General features: G+C 41.0%; 1 protein-coding gene across 2 annotated transcripts in view; it reads left to right on the forward strand.

Moving 5' to 3' along the window:
• The window catches only part of RERE (arginine-glutamic acid dipeptide repeats), a 269,676-nt gene that overhangs the window by 99,992 nt on the left and 154,975 nt on the right, over positions 1-14,709 (forward strand). For both annotated transcript variants that reach the window (XM_031463992.2, XM_064494092.1), the window contains one exon: positions 14,434-14,539. In XM_031463992.2, coding sequence (XP_031319852.1) covers positions 14,434-14,539 — 106 coding nt within the window. The remainder of the gene's footprint in view (positions 1-14,433; positions 14,540-14,709) is intronic.

The raw sequence follows: 14,709 nt of genomic DNA on the forward strand, positions 1-14,709 counted from the left end.
GTTAAGTTAGGAAATATTCTGTATCTTGTTCCCAGAATAAATGTGGCCAGAGTTTCAAAAAACAGTGAATTTCTGCTATGTAAGAAGCTTCAGTTTTGATGAGATTTGAATACAACATAATTTTTATGAACCTTCATTAAAATATGACTGTACATTCTTCTTCTCTAAATGCTTCACTTTTCTAACCTAATTCTGGGTATATCGTATCTGTGTGATATAAAGGCTTATCAAAATATAGACTGCACATTGGGACATCACAGCTGGGTCAACTAAAAATATACCAGACTGTTTATGACACTTTTGGGAAAGGACACCAAAAGGACAGTCATGGTATTTTCTGCTTGTAATAGAAGACAGTGGTTATCATTTCTCTGCCTCTGTTACCTAATATAGGCATAATAATGAATTTTTTGCACAGTAACTAAATCTGGGTTTATGGTATCATAGATTGAGAAATTTACACATAACACACAAATAGAAAAATCTAAAATTCAGTACTGTTGTTTAGAAACTATGATTTATTTTTGATTACCGTGTTATTTAAAATCAGCTTTGTTGGAGCCAGCATTTGTTAACAGACTGTCTAGGGGTAATCTGCCATTAGAATGATTTGCTTAGAGGGTTAGGACCTCAGATTGATAGGATAACATCAGAATACTTTTCCTCCCTATTCAGCTGTTTTAGCAAATGAGTGGAAGGGTGAGGAGCTGGGTTTAGTTAATACATAGGAGTGTTGTAGTGTTCACTGTTAGGGCCAGGTGAAGGTTTTCAAATTTTGTATTTTAAGTTGTCTGTTTGGGGTAACTTAATGTGTTATTGCTTGGGGTAATTACATTTGTGTGTGTGTGTGTGTTTAATTGCCATTCATTCAGTCACTCATTGATTGCTGTTGGCAGTATTTTAGCCCCTGGGAATAGTGGGGAACAAAACTGATCCTGTTGCCCTTGTGGTTCCCTTGGGGTGCCGGGTGCTGAAGGTACATAAGCAAATGTTACAATGTGGTGCTAAGTGTAGTAGTTCTTAAACTGGGAGCCTGTGAATGTTCAGATATTTTATGCAATAGTTTGCATGTATACACATTTTCTTGCAAAGACAGAAGGTCTTAGCAAAGGTTACGAACCAGGTTCTAGAGCCTGATTTGAAGTATAGGTATTGATTTCTGCATAAATGCGAAGAGGCAGGAGTAACCTCTATAAATTCCCAGCAGTTGGTTCTACTGTCTCCTCTATTGTGTGGTCGTATTAAATTTTCTTGGGCATTGTTTCATTTTATGTCCCAATAATTATTTACTGCCAGTTAGAACTCTGACAGTCTCTCTTGTTAGCCTACCTGATGTCGCACTGGGAGAGCTAGAGAGCGATTTCCTGCAGTCCCCTCTGTAGTGATTCCCCCTCATGTGATAGAGTATGGTAATACTGTTAATAGGTGAGTGGTGACTGTGTTGTGTGGTAATTGCCGAGAGTCAGCTGTTAGTATTTTCTCTCGACAATAAAGGCTTTTCTGGACTTAGAGAATTAAGGAGGTTATTGTGATTCTTGTTTTAAAGATCATCATTGGTGATGGGTGGAGAACTCTAATGTGTCTTTCTCTAAATCTGTGGAATTTAGTTTGCACCAATCATGGTGACCGTACATGAATGGTGACAGCAATACAGCAGAGCACAGCCTTGAACTTGGTGGCTGGTTTAGATTTAGGGTCCAAGTACAGACTTCAGGAAGGCTTTCTCTGTTCTTAAAAACTAGGAAATTAATAGATCTTCTCTCCAGGAGGGCTTCCTAATTTCAGTGGGACACTGGCCAAAAACAAGTACTCCGTAGGTATTAATATGACTTTGCTTCTTTGTTAGCAGCCTTGACAAAAGCTCCCTTTTTCTGTGTATTTATTTTTCATATAAAGGACCTTTTACTATTTTGTATTTTAACACAAGGGGCAGATGTCTCAAGCTCTGAGCTGGGCTTTGCAACATGTTCTGCCTTTTGAATGCTTCTTTCAACTTGGGTAGCTCTCTTTGTTAAAAGGCCAAACCCCTTAGTGAGATGTTCTGGGAAAGAGGACCCCTTGATACTTGAAAGGTGAGAAATCCATTTAAGCCATGTGATGGCCACCGACAGCCCTACTGCTGGGTTCTGCTTGTTTTAATGTAAGTGATAGATGCTCGGGCTGGTTGTGTTCAGTAATTGGATGTGAACTATGTAAGTGACATCTCATGGCAAATGTGAGGCCACTGTGGATGGCACGCGATTTTTGTGTTGCTACCTTTAGGCTTAAAGGTAGAAACCATAATGGAATTTAATTATTAGAACATATATTCAAAAATTAGTTCAATGCATTTGAAATACCCTTAGTTGTTAGGTAACTACTTGATTATATTATAATCACGACACTGAGTGCATGTGATTTATAATGCCAGTATATGCAGTGCGGCAATAGAAATGCTAATAAGGCTGTGTGAGGAGGGCTGTCATCAATACTTTGTCAGCAGTTTGCTGCCAAATAGTCTTGTTGGAAAGACATAATCTGTAATCAAAGAGGAGTTTGTGGAAATAGCAAACATAGACAAAAAATGTTATGATAAAAAATAGTGTTCATTGCTTTCTTTCAGGAGAGGTTTCAATTACATCTTATTAATAACATCCTTCCCTTTTTTAGCGTGTGTACAGCCTTGATGGTCTATCGCAGGATGAGGAGGAGTTGGCTGTACTCTATTTTCATTTCAGGACTGGTTTTGTAGGGTAGCACTGTGTGGAGCACCTTATATTCAATTAGAGCTTCTCTAGATGTCATTATTTAAAGGCTCTATGCCTTTTAACATCTGTAACACTATGAGCATTTTTGAGGTGAGGTGGTTTCTGTCAGTGGATGGGATGGTATGTGTGGGGGGCAGAGGAGTAGGTGGCTTTCTTCTGCAAACAGTTGAGAACATGTATGACTGCTTTAAAAAGTCATTCCTCAGTATCCTCGGGGGATTGGTCCAGGACCCTCTGTGGATACCCAAATCCTCAGATGCTCCAGTCCTTTATGTGCTAGGAAACCAAAAAAACCATGTCACTCACTTGATTGTGCTGTTCACTTTATTGCAGTGGCCTGGAATTGAACCCACAATATTGCCGAGATACGCCTGTGTACTTACTATGTGTATAGTACACCGCTATACATAGTAATGTATATACACGTACTTCAGATGTACAATTTGATGGATTTTGATAGATGTATGCACCCATGAAACCACTAGTGGCTTTTTAAAAGCACTTAACTGTTCTCTGACCTGTTTTTGGATGAGTAGAGGGGTTGGCAAAGGTCTGTCCCTCCACTGAAATGTAAGCTCTATCAAGACGGGGACTTTATCTGTTCTTTCCTTTCCTGAATCCTCAGTATCTCTCCAGAATAATTTCGCATACCTGGTAGAAGCTCATTCAGTATTGGTTACATGATTTGAGGAAAGTATATTGTAAAACTAATTTGAAATATTTTTCCACTTTCATAGCTGTTATCACTGTAACTGTTATCATATTCTGGGATGTTTAGGAGATCACTCAATGTCTCAGCTCAGAAGTCTTATCTAGCAAATTATTTGATCTTGAGGAACACGGATTGTTGTCTGTGCTGGTCTCCAGCATCAGCTGGGAGGAAGAAGCGTCACAGCCGACTCAGAGTTGTTTTTCTCCACGTTAATGTTTCTGTGTGTTAACGTGGAGGAAGGAATTTAGATTAGAATGTTTTCCTAGCATTTTCTGGCACAAAAGCTTTTTCAGCGGAGCAGATTCATCAGTTCTAAAGGAAGCTAGTCTTTTTGTGGTAATGGAAATATTCCCTGTCTTGCTTGTGGTGGTTGGTTACACATTTGTCACACACAGTTTTATTGAATATAAATTACTCAATAAACTGATTTAGACTAGAAAAAAAAAAGATAAACCAAAAGCCAAACAACAGAACAAAACTCCCAAATTAAAATGTTTCTGAGAAAGGATAGAAGATGAAGGATTTTGAAGAAAAAGTTCTTCCTTTAAAAGATACTGACATTTATTTAAGTTTTGTTAGTGCTTGAATGTGATGGGGAATCTTCTTGGCAAAAATTAACCTATTTTAAAATGAATTGTGGCTCCAGTCACATGCTCTTTGATTTTCTTCCTTTTTTTTAAGCAGCGTTTCCTCAGCTTGGCTCATACTTGACTGAATACACTGATCGATTATCTGGGGATTAACTAAGCCTTCTCATTTCCTGCTTTCCGTTTCTCCTCGCCAGCCGGCCAGTGGGCCTTTGTTGTCTGGCATGTGGACTGAGATAAGCTATCAGGGCATGTTTGTATTAGAAAAATGGTTGTAGATGGAATAGTTATAAATAGACTAACAGGTATTAACTGTTACAGTCTTTGTTTTGGTTTAAGTTAAAAAGAGAGAAGAATAAATAAGATACTTAAGACAGACTAGTTTACATAATGTGAAATAGAAAAACGTAAATTTTAAGTGTTCCTACCCGTTTCCCCCCCTTTAAACCAAACTATTTGAATTTGTTTATTGACAAGTTGAAAATGTTTGCTAGCTGTAATTGGATTCATATTATGTAGGCTGGTTTTATTTAAATTTAAATAATTTCGGAACCTGTGTTAGTTTTCCTTAAAAGGGCAAATACTTATTCAGTTGTAAAACACTTTGTGGTACTAAAAGGCATTTTATTTTATGGTGTTATGTTTTACAGTTTAATTCAGAAAACGGTATGAAAACAATAGTCTGAAAAGGTTATCACCTAGAAAGAGAGGAATTGCTGGATTCACATCAAACAGATGTGTTCATCTTTATAAAAGATGATGATTCAATATAGTATTGTAAGCTAAAAGTGGGGCTTTTTCCCCTTAAAAGCTGATGTTGTTGCATGTGGCCAGTTTTCTCAGGTAGGAGGCAATGCCATTTTTAATTGGCCACAAAGTTGCCTGGAATTGCAGATTGCTAAACAAAAGTTACCCTGGTTTCTGCCTATTTTCTGCTTGCATGCTTTCAGCTTAATAGGTTCACCATTGTTTTAAAGTGTGTATTTTTAGTGTATTTGTATTCTGGTTTGAATCAAGCTTTAAATATTTCTCAATATCACAAGCTCAAATTTTAGAAAAATATCTTAAATTGAAATGAGAGGCTTCTTACCTAGATTTTCTTCTCATTAACAAGAATTTAGCTTCCTGCTCACTATTGGAATGTCTGTTTGTATGAATGAAAATAGCAGCTTCTGTTTTTTGGTAGTTATCTCACTTCTCAATGCATGTGTGTTCTAACATTCCAGCCATGGTTCCGTTTGGGGAGCCTGTTAAGGTTGTTTAAACTACCGGAGTCTGAGAGGGACCTTGTGCGGCTCGTGCCCTTCATCCCACAGAGCAGCGTTTCACGTGCTGTCCATGGGTCTGCAGGGCCAGACCGCTTTCATGGTTATGCCCAGACATCATTTCCCTTTTTCTTTCTCATTCTCCCACGAGTGAAGTGTACAGTGGGGCTTTACAAAGGTAAGTGATGTGTGGTGTATCCCAGCAGGTTAAATGCAGAGTCAGATATGAGAATCTGTTTTCTTAAGCCAGATATAAAAGAGATTTGTAAAAACAGAAGTGTCACTTGTTTCCTAAATTTTGTTTTTTTGGAAGTTTAGTTACTTGTAGTTAGTTATGTTAGCATATAATGGGGTTATTATCATTAAATGAATTAGTAAAAATGTCAAATTTTTCCTTATTTTCATTTTCTACTATAGCAAACACTAAGATATAACCCACATAAACGAAAGTTCTTTGAACTCCTCCATTTTGATGAAAGTAAGGAATCCTGAGCCTAACAAGCTTGAGAACCACATGTTGCTTGAAAGCACATGTTGACTCAGTGAAATCTTTTCAAGATATTTCAGCATCAATTTTTAATAGTAAAATCTGTGTGATGTACCTTTAATCATAAGTTAGTAATTTTTATTTCTAAAATAGTGTGATAGTTTAATTTGTGAAACTTCTAGAGAATTTTGGAAGGCTGCAGCCCAGGTCCTCCTCCCTTAACTTCCTCTTTCCTCCCACCCCATCAGTGATTTGATAATTGCTCCGACTCTGTCCCGTGCAGGAAGTAATCAGCTCCCCCGGAAGGAGTGACATTGCTGCTACGACCTCCACCAGCACCAAACAACAAGCAGCGTATTGCAGACATGTTAAATAAACTTTGTGGTATTTGGGCCTGATTTTTTTTTTTTTAAGAAATTCAGTAGACTGTTTAATTCCATTTAGTAGAGGTTAAGAGCAGTTTGGCAGTTTCTTACGGTGCTGCCTACAAACAGCTATTTTCTCTTCCTTTATGAGGAAAGTCTTTTGGGCCAAATAGAAAATTTGTGGTTATGGATTTATCTGGTATAATCATAATTGCTGGAATGAATAGTGGCTTTTAGAAAGGGATTTATTTTGGGAATCCAGGTATAGGGTCTTAATTTCTCTGTGAGATTTCATCTTCCTAGCTTGACCCTTCAGCCTGAATTTTGGGACCTTTTAAATCCGGAATCTGACATTCAGTATTTTTGTCAGTATGATGTACATCAGTGTGATTCGTGTGGGAAATTACAGGAATGTTCTTTGGTTTGTTATGTCCGTCCCCGTGTGCTAAGTCCCCCTTTAAAGTGCTGCTTATCTTTCTGTATGTGACATAAACTGGTTTTCAGCTTAAGAGGACAGGGACAGCAGAGGCTGCCTAGTGACCCTGCCTCCTATCTTATGAGGCCAAGAAGTAGGAATTTTCCCGGGGCTTTACCTGTTCTCAGCTTTGGTCTCCCCACTGCAAATACAGGAATTCACTGTCTGAAAATTTCACTGTTCATGCATAATGTAATTGTCGATAGAAATTGCCTCACAGTAAGTTTTGACTCCATAGTTAGCAGTTTGTATTCATGCACCTTTTGGGTCCTACCAAAATAGTGATTGATTTTTGTCCAGATTGAAGTGTAAGAATAATTAACCGGAACACGGAAGTTTGGTTAATAAGCAAGACATCACTAAGAAGCAGTGATTTTGAAATTTATTTCTGATCATTGGAGACTGTTTCAGCACTTACTTAGTTGCATCATCTTTCTGGGGATTTGTATGTAACCAGTTGTTTACACATCTTGGTTGTAAACACTGTAAAAAGTCATCTGCTTGGCCAGAGTTCCACGTTCTTGCTTCACCATCTGATACCAGGTGATTCAAATCCTCTTACAAAGGCCCGGATGCTGATGCAACCTCTTGAAAACAGTCTTTTGGATTGAGCGCCACAAGTTTGGAAAACAAGCCTGCAACAACTTTGGTTCTAGTGCCTAATGGCAATAAGCAGTTTACTCAAATAGATATGGTTTGTTTCTGTGTTCCTTTTAACTATTTTTACCCATTTCATTTATTGTGCTAGTTCTGAGCAGACCCCTGTGTAGTTCAGGTTCTGTCCATTTACGGACGCCAAGACATGGCCACTGTTGTAGTCAGGGTTCTCCGCAGAAGTGGAACCGAGAGGAGAGACATACATATATACACCATCCGAATTGTCTCGTGATGTTATAGAGGTTGAGAAGCCCCATAATTCTGCTGTCTGCCCGCTGGTGAGCCAGGAAGGCAGGTGGAATAATTAGGCCCAAGTCGAAGGCCTGAGAACCAGGGGAGCCAGTGGTGTAACTCCCAGTCTGAGGCCGAAGGCCCGACAGCCAGGAGGGCTGCTGATACAAGTCCCAGAGTGCAAAGGCCCAAGAGTCAAGAGCCCTGATGTCTGATGACAGGAAAAGATGAACGGCTCAAGAAAAGAGAGAGAATTTCTCTTCCTTATCCTTTTTGTTCCATTTGGGCCCCCAACAGATTGGATGCTGCGTGCCCACACTGGGGAGGGCCAATCTCTTTACTTAGTCTACTGAATCAAATTCTAATCTCTGCCAGAAACACCACACGGGCACACCCAGAAATAACGTTTTACCAGCTCTCTGGGCATCTCTTAGCACAGTGAAGTTGATACGTAAAATTACCATCACACTGCTAAACAGGTTTCTGTGTTACAAACTCAAGTGTTGTGGTCCCCACAAGGGAGATGTGGTATAATCATGGTTCTTTCACAGGTCAGTTCAGTCACCATTGGGCAGTGGATGCTTCTGAGAAAGTTGGAAGAAGGGCATTTGAGGACAAAGCAAGAGTGGATGCTCTGTTTACTCAATGGCAGGAGAAGTGTACCCGCCTTACTCCACCCTCTGAAATAAAAGGAAACGTTTAGTTCATGTCTCAGTACATTAGGGAGATTTGTACTTAATAGTGAGATTATTTGTAGGAAATACTCAACGCCCTTTCTTCTCTGAGAACAAGACTCTGAAGTCTGTGTTTCCGCCTTTCCTCTAACCTTCTGGTACCCATGTCAGAGCAGAGCTCTGAGATGGTGGACCTTGATGGCCTGAGCCCTGATGGCACTTAACATTTTCCTGTAACTCTTTCATGGCACTTGGAGCCGCAGTGGCTGTAACACTGTTTAGATCTAGATGTATAGAAAATGTTCCATCCCGAGTGTCTTATGTGAGGAGTAGAGTGGTGGCTTGAAATGATATTATAAGATGTTTCCTACCCAATGTTTTACACACAAAGTTGAGTAATGATGATCCTCTGACTGGTACAGAAAGCTTATCTTTAGGTTGGTTCCCCTGTGCATATGCCTGGAGTTACATTAGGCCTTTGAGGAATAGTAATCTTAGACCTCTTTGTCCCTGCGCCCCTCCCCCAAAGTCAGGAATGATTGGAGCCACTAAGACTGTGTACCCAAAGTCTTCCTGAGGGCGATCTTCCCCACAGACACCGCCCTGTGGGTGGTGGTGGCTCCACAGGGCTGGAACACCGCCTCCCGCCAGCCACGCAGCACACTGGAAGGGGGGCTGCTCTGTTTCTGCTAGGCCGTTGCCCCCGCCTCTGCAGACTTAGCGTCCTTGTTCCCAATTCAGAGTTTGTGTAGACATTTCTGAATTACACAGCAAACTTGTAGTACTCATAGAGCTCAACCTTGTCATCACCGTTTTGTGGAGGTGCCTGGAAAGTTTCTTCAAAAGGAATCTTAAGCCATACTGTATACAAATGTTAGCTATTTCTCTTTCCCAAATTTCTGGAGAAACCTGATTGGCTATTTTGGCTTTATAAAACAAGAATTTTGGTCTGATTTCACCTGACTCTGAATCTAGATCTTCTTTTGTTTGAAATATGAGCTCCCAGGAACTAGCAGTTAAGAACTTGAAGGAAGTTGCTCTGTTACCTCTAGCAGATTATTTGGACTTCGCAAAAATTGTTCAATTGGCGATACCCATCTTCATATCCTAGTTAGGTTGTCTTTGGCCTTGATCCTCTGTCACATTTGATAACAGTGGGGGACTAGAATGATGTGTTTGGAGGGCTTTGGGAGCCCTGGTACCTGCCAATCCCTGGTAGGTGATTGATGGGGGGCAAAGAAGGTCCTTCCTCTGTAATGCAGATGAGTATAAAATTATTGTCCCCATTCTGGTTTGGAATAAAGAATGTTGAAAGGGGAGTCTCTGCACTTGTCAAATTGGTCATTTATTAACTCCTACCCTTCTTCTCAGCCCTGCTATCCTCCACACCGCTGCATTTCTTTTATTTTTCTATGTTGTGTAAAAAGGTTTTCCCAGAGGATGATGTTAAGATTGGTCCTAGGAAGGACACACTTGGCTATTTAGATCAATGAAAGTAACCATATTAATAATCATGGAAGATCCCTAGGAAGGGAAATTTACCTTGGCTCTTGTGCATTTGTATTTGGGATGGTCAGGTTGTGTGCTGCTGGTAAAATGAGCCAGTGTCCCTTCAGTAGCAACCTCCTGTTTGCCTTTCTGGTCTCTACTGCCTACCTTACCCCCTAGTCTGCTTTTGCCAGTTACCTTATTCTGAATGTTTAATTTCAGATCTGACTTTTTAATTCATTAATTCTCAACCTATTGCCTGACATGCAGAGATCTAGAACTCCTCCCTGTTCTGCTCCTAAACAACTCCCATTAAACTGTCTTTTTTCTAAACCCAGGTGGGGATGGGTTTTGTCCTCTATTAAACTCTGTATTTCCTTCAATTTACGTACATCCCTAATTTAACCCAGAATCAGCTCCTCTCTTTAAAGAGTCTGTGCAAGCTTACTGTGAGCAGGTTGGACGCGCTGCTGTTTGGTGGCTTCCTCCCAACGCTGGCACATCCACCACCTGTAATCAATCATTCTCTAAAGAAAAAATGGTGGGAAATTACTTGCTTCCCAGTGGGCTCATCTCTATATTCAGAAATATACCCCAGGATACCTTCACATAGGAAACTTTGCACCATTTCCTTCTTCACTCAGCATTGTGTTTAAAATGTGTCATTTAAAACCACTTTGACCTTTACGCATCTTCCAGTTATGTCACCTGTCAGCAATGAGGCAAATTTGTTAGAAATACCTGTATGCTTCTTGAATTGCTGCAAAAATGAAGAAACTGTCACCCTGATTTGCTACTTGATTTGTTTTTGTATTGCTATTACTAGCATAATTTTGGATCTGAGAAAAGCCAAATTTATAACCAACCTCTCAACTATAGCTTGACTTCTTTCTTCATCTGTAAAACAGAGATAGTAATATCCAGCATTTGTTGAGAGCCAGTCCGGTCTATATTCATCTGTTTAATCCTCACAGCCGAGTGAAATGTAGACTGTTCATTTTTCCTTTTTATGTGTACAAGAGGATTAAGGCTGGGAGGAAGTAATTGGCCGAAGTCACGCAACATAGTTGCAAAGCCATCAAACCCAGGTGGTTTGGGTTGAATTTGATGGTCTCTAAGTCCACTTCTGCCTTTAATTTTCTGTGATTTTGAGTAGAGGCCTTTGGCTAGTGAAAAGTGCAAGGAAGAAGAAGATGGCCCGTGGTAGACATCCGAGCAGTGCCGTGTGTCTGAGATGGCTTTGGGAGCACGTCCTGGGAAGGGGCTGCTCTCCCCCCTTTTGCTGTTCCTCAGCTCACAGCAGTCAGCTTCGTGGAAGATGACATTTTAATTTGTAGATCTTCTTTAGGATGATGATGTTAGCTAACACCATTGTGCGATACAGAGAAAACAAGAGGGTTCTCTCCTAATTCCATTTTATCTATTAAGTTTCATCTGGGGGAGAAATATAAACATAAGCATATAGGATGGAACCATCTTCACCAGTCAGGTGGCAAGGTGACTCCACTAAAGTCACCCCCAGTTACTAGTAATTGCAGACACTACCAGGGTCCTAGATTACATAATTTAGTGCCCTCTGAAACAACACAGTGCCTCCCTTTGTAGATGATTAATCTTTAACTAAATTGCTGGCCTGTTTAAGAAGATTGTGACTTTTACAGCTGCTTAAATTTGTTCGGAACTTCTGTTTACTTTGAGCCTGCCTACCTTTGTGGTGTTGTCTGTGAAATTCAGAATCTGGAAGCTTTTTTAACACAATACCGCCACTCCATGGTTGTTAGGTAGTATTGCATTAGGAAATCCAGTAGGCTTTCAACTCCCCCTTGTAAAGGCTGATAATTGGAGTCATAAATCTAGGTACAAACAAACCAGAGTGGTAATTTTGTGTGGGTGGAATCATTAGATGTGCCTGGGTCAAAAGGTAGCACACAGATTATACCTCAAAGGTCACCAGAATCACTGGCTTGGTTCTGAAAAATGTGATTGCCAGTTCTGGTAACTTTAAAAGGTTATTTCTTGCGCCCTTCAGGTTTCCGCATGTATTAGACATGCTGCAGAAATACTTAAAGTATGAATTTTCAAACAGCTGTTGCTAGGACTGCTGGTAGATCTGAGTTCCTTTGTGCTCTGTTGAGTAATTCATTACTCTGAGTGTTGAGTCATCCTTCAGCAGCCCAGTGACTAGAAATCACTCATCTTTTGAAGGAAACCATATTCTGGAGGAGACATAACTCCTACAATTAATTCTCAGCAAAGTTGTTGAAATTTTCTGTGAGTCACTGGTTACAGTCACCTACTATCACAGAAGACAGTACTCCTGGGCACCTGCTCAGTTCCAGATGCGTTTCCATCTTTGTAATTCTTTCATGAGCCCTTTACGTAGGTTTCAATATTCCTATTTTACAGTGAGGACAGACTCAGAGGATCTTAGAAATGTGCCCAGGGTGGTGTGACTGGGAAGTGATGGAGCTGGGATGTGAACCTTGATGGACTTTCCTGTGTTCTTATCTGTAGTTCACGTTCCCAGCCCGGTAATGCTGGAACCAGGTTTTAGTCTTACTGTTCTGGTTTAGCAGTCCTTAAAAAGGAAACTGTTAGGCCATTGGTTTTCATCTGGAGGTATTTTGTCCCTGAAGGGAATATTTGGCAATGTTTGAAGATATTTTGGGTTATCGCAATGAGGGAGGGGTTGCCGCTGGCAATTAGTGGTTGGAGGCCAGGGTTGCTGTTAAACATCTAACAGTGCACTGGATAGCACCCCCCCCCCCCGACTTACCTGGACCAAAAGTCATTAGTTTTTAGGTTGAGAACCCTGTGCTGGACAGTGTGTCACTTACGTGGGTTGGTCCCTGGATTGTCCCCTCCTTCCCACGATGGGTGCCTCTGTCTGGCCTTGCTCTCCAGCATCCTGCCTGGGAAGGAGGCCGTAGCTTCCTAGCTGCTCTCCCTCGTCCTGGTGTTTTGTACCTCACTGCTTGTGGCTTTGGTCAGCGGTGGAGCTAGAAGGCCCATTTTCTCAGAGAGTTAGAAGCCCACGAACGGCCGGACTGTAGCCAGGATTCAGGTTCTTCTCAGTGTCACGCAGAGTGTTCTCCTGTGCTGAGTGCAGATGGACCCCGTGCACGTCTCATGTATATCTAGTGCTTTCTTTGTGTTTGTGTCTTTTTCAGGTCTCCTCCTTTGCCTAGAAAAGAATCCATTGAAACACTTCCCATTTTTCCCCAGGTCGGATGGCACTCCCTCAGTAATCCCTTGCTGGAAGTAATTGCACCTGTCTGTAAACTCCTGCACGTAACATGTATTCTTTTTATGTGGCCTACTTACTTGTTCTCTTTTTCCCGCCTGCCGTATGAACCTGTATAGAATATAAAAGTGCAAGACGGGTAAAACCTAAAAAGTGCCCGTTATGGAGGATTATTCTCTGCACACGGCCTGGTTTACTCGCACTAGTGACGACGCCCTACATCTGTGGGCTTGTCTGCTGGGCACAGGCAGTTGCAGAGGAAGCGTCTTCGTGTTTGTGACAGTCGCTGTGGAATAGCGCTTCTTCACACGTGAGTTCAGTCCAGGCTTTTGGTGGTGGTTTTCTTTCCGGTCCGTTAAATGGCTTAAATATTTTTGCCAGGGTATTTTTGAACCCTCTGGTCTTTCAGTGGAGACTTTATATATACCTCTCGTTAAAGAATAAAGTGTCTTACTTCATTAGAGAAGGCTCCTTTGACATACTTTAGGATTTGACCACCTACTGTATTATACATGAGGTGTTCCTCGAATTTTAGCTCTCATTCATTTCTGACCCACTGACTTGTGGTGAAAAGGTAGGGCCTGCTAAGAGGACTGGTACTGCGCTCACCTTGGGAAGTCTCGTCTGGTTCTCACCTGGGCTGGAAAAGTGCTTCGTGAGGCCACAGGAAGCCTTAGTGTTCTGCCATGTCTCCATGTTTCACGGCCAGGTGCAGAGAGATGATCTACCTTAAGCTGTAGCCTCACAGCCTTCAAATGGAAATTTGATCCTTTATTCTTCGGGTGAACTAGGAACAAAGTTAACTTGGAAGGATAACGTGGTTGAGTGTCCCACAAGCATTTACGGGACCCTGATCAACATAGAACTCTTCATTATTAACAAATATTTATGTACGAGGTGTTCTTTTCCTGGGAAGTTTGAAGATAAATAAGACAGGGTCCTTGCTCCATGGACTCAAAAGTGCCTCCCTCACCACCCATAGTGTACGTATCAGTTTGCCATACAGCAGTAAGTGCAGACACAGTGGCAGGAGTGGAGGGACTGGCAGCCCTTGGAAAGATGGCTCTGTGCCAGGCTTTGCTGGGTGAGTTCGTTCTGACTTACTGCCCTTACTGGCCTTGACGGTGTGCTGACAGTTTATATTTACCATAATAATTAAAAGTTAAGATACAAGAAGAGTGTATTTCTGTAGTGCTACGTAGTTAATGCTAAGCTAAAAAATATATAATATTGAATGAATTAATCAAACTGGGGAGATTACAGATTCAGGTTTAGTCTCCTTTGTTTCAAGGATAAGCTCAGAGGGGTTTTATGCCTGGGATTTTTCAAAAAATGAAATTTGACCTAACAATTGACGTATGGATTGTTGTGGTCCTGGTGATGGTGTGTGTCTCCCTCTCTGCCTGTCCACCTGTTTCCAGGGGCTTTTGATCATGGGTATGGTATGCACCTGTGGGCACTCGAAATCCTGTTCCTAATGCTGTTAGATTTTCCTTTTCAGAGTAAGAGGGACCATCTACTCATGAACGTCAAATGGTACTACCGTCAGTCTGAAGTTCCAGATTCTGTGTATCAGCATTTGGTTCAGGATCGACATAATGAAAATGGTAAATATGTCTTTCTGGTTTGATTCTTATACTTTCTTAGCTTGGAGCAAAGTTCTTTCTTAAAAACATTCATTAAATGGAAATAACCGCTAGGAAAAATTTTCCCTAAAAAGCTTTTTATAAATAAAAACAGTATTGGAATGTTTTCTTTTTATAAGGGCTCTTTCATT

This window comes from Camelus dromedarius, chromosome 14 (genome assembly GCF_036321535.1).
Source record: "Camelus dromedarius isolate mCamDro1 chromosome 14, mCamDro1.pat, whole genome shotgun sequence".
NCBI classification, from domain to species: Eukaryota; Metazoa; Chordata; class Mammalia; order Artiodactyla; family Camelidae; genus Camelus; species Camelus dromedarius.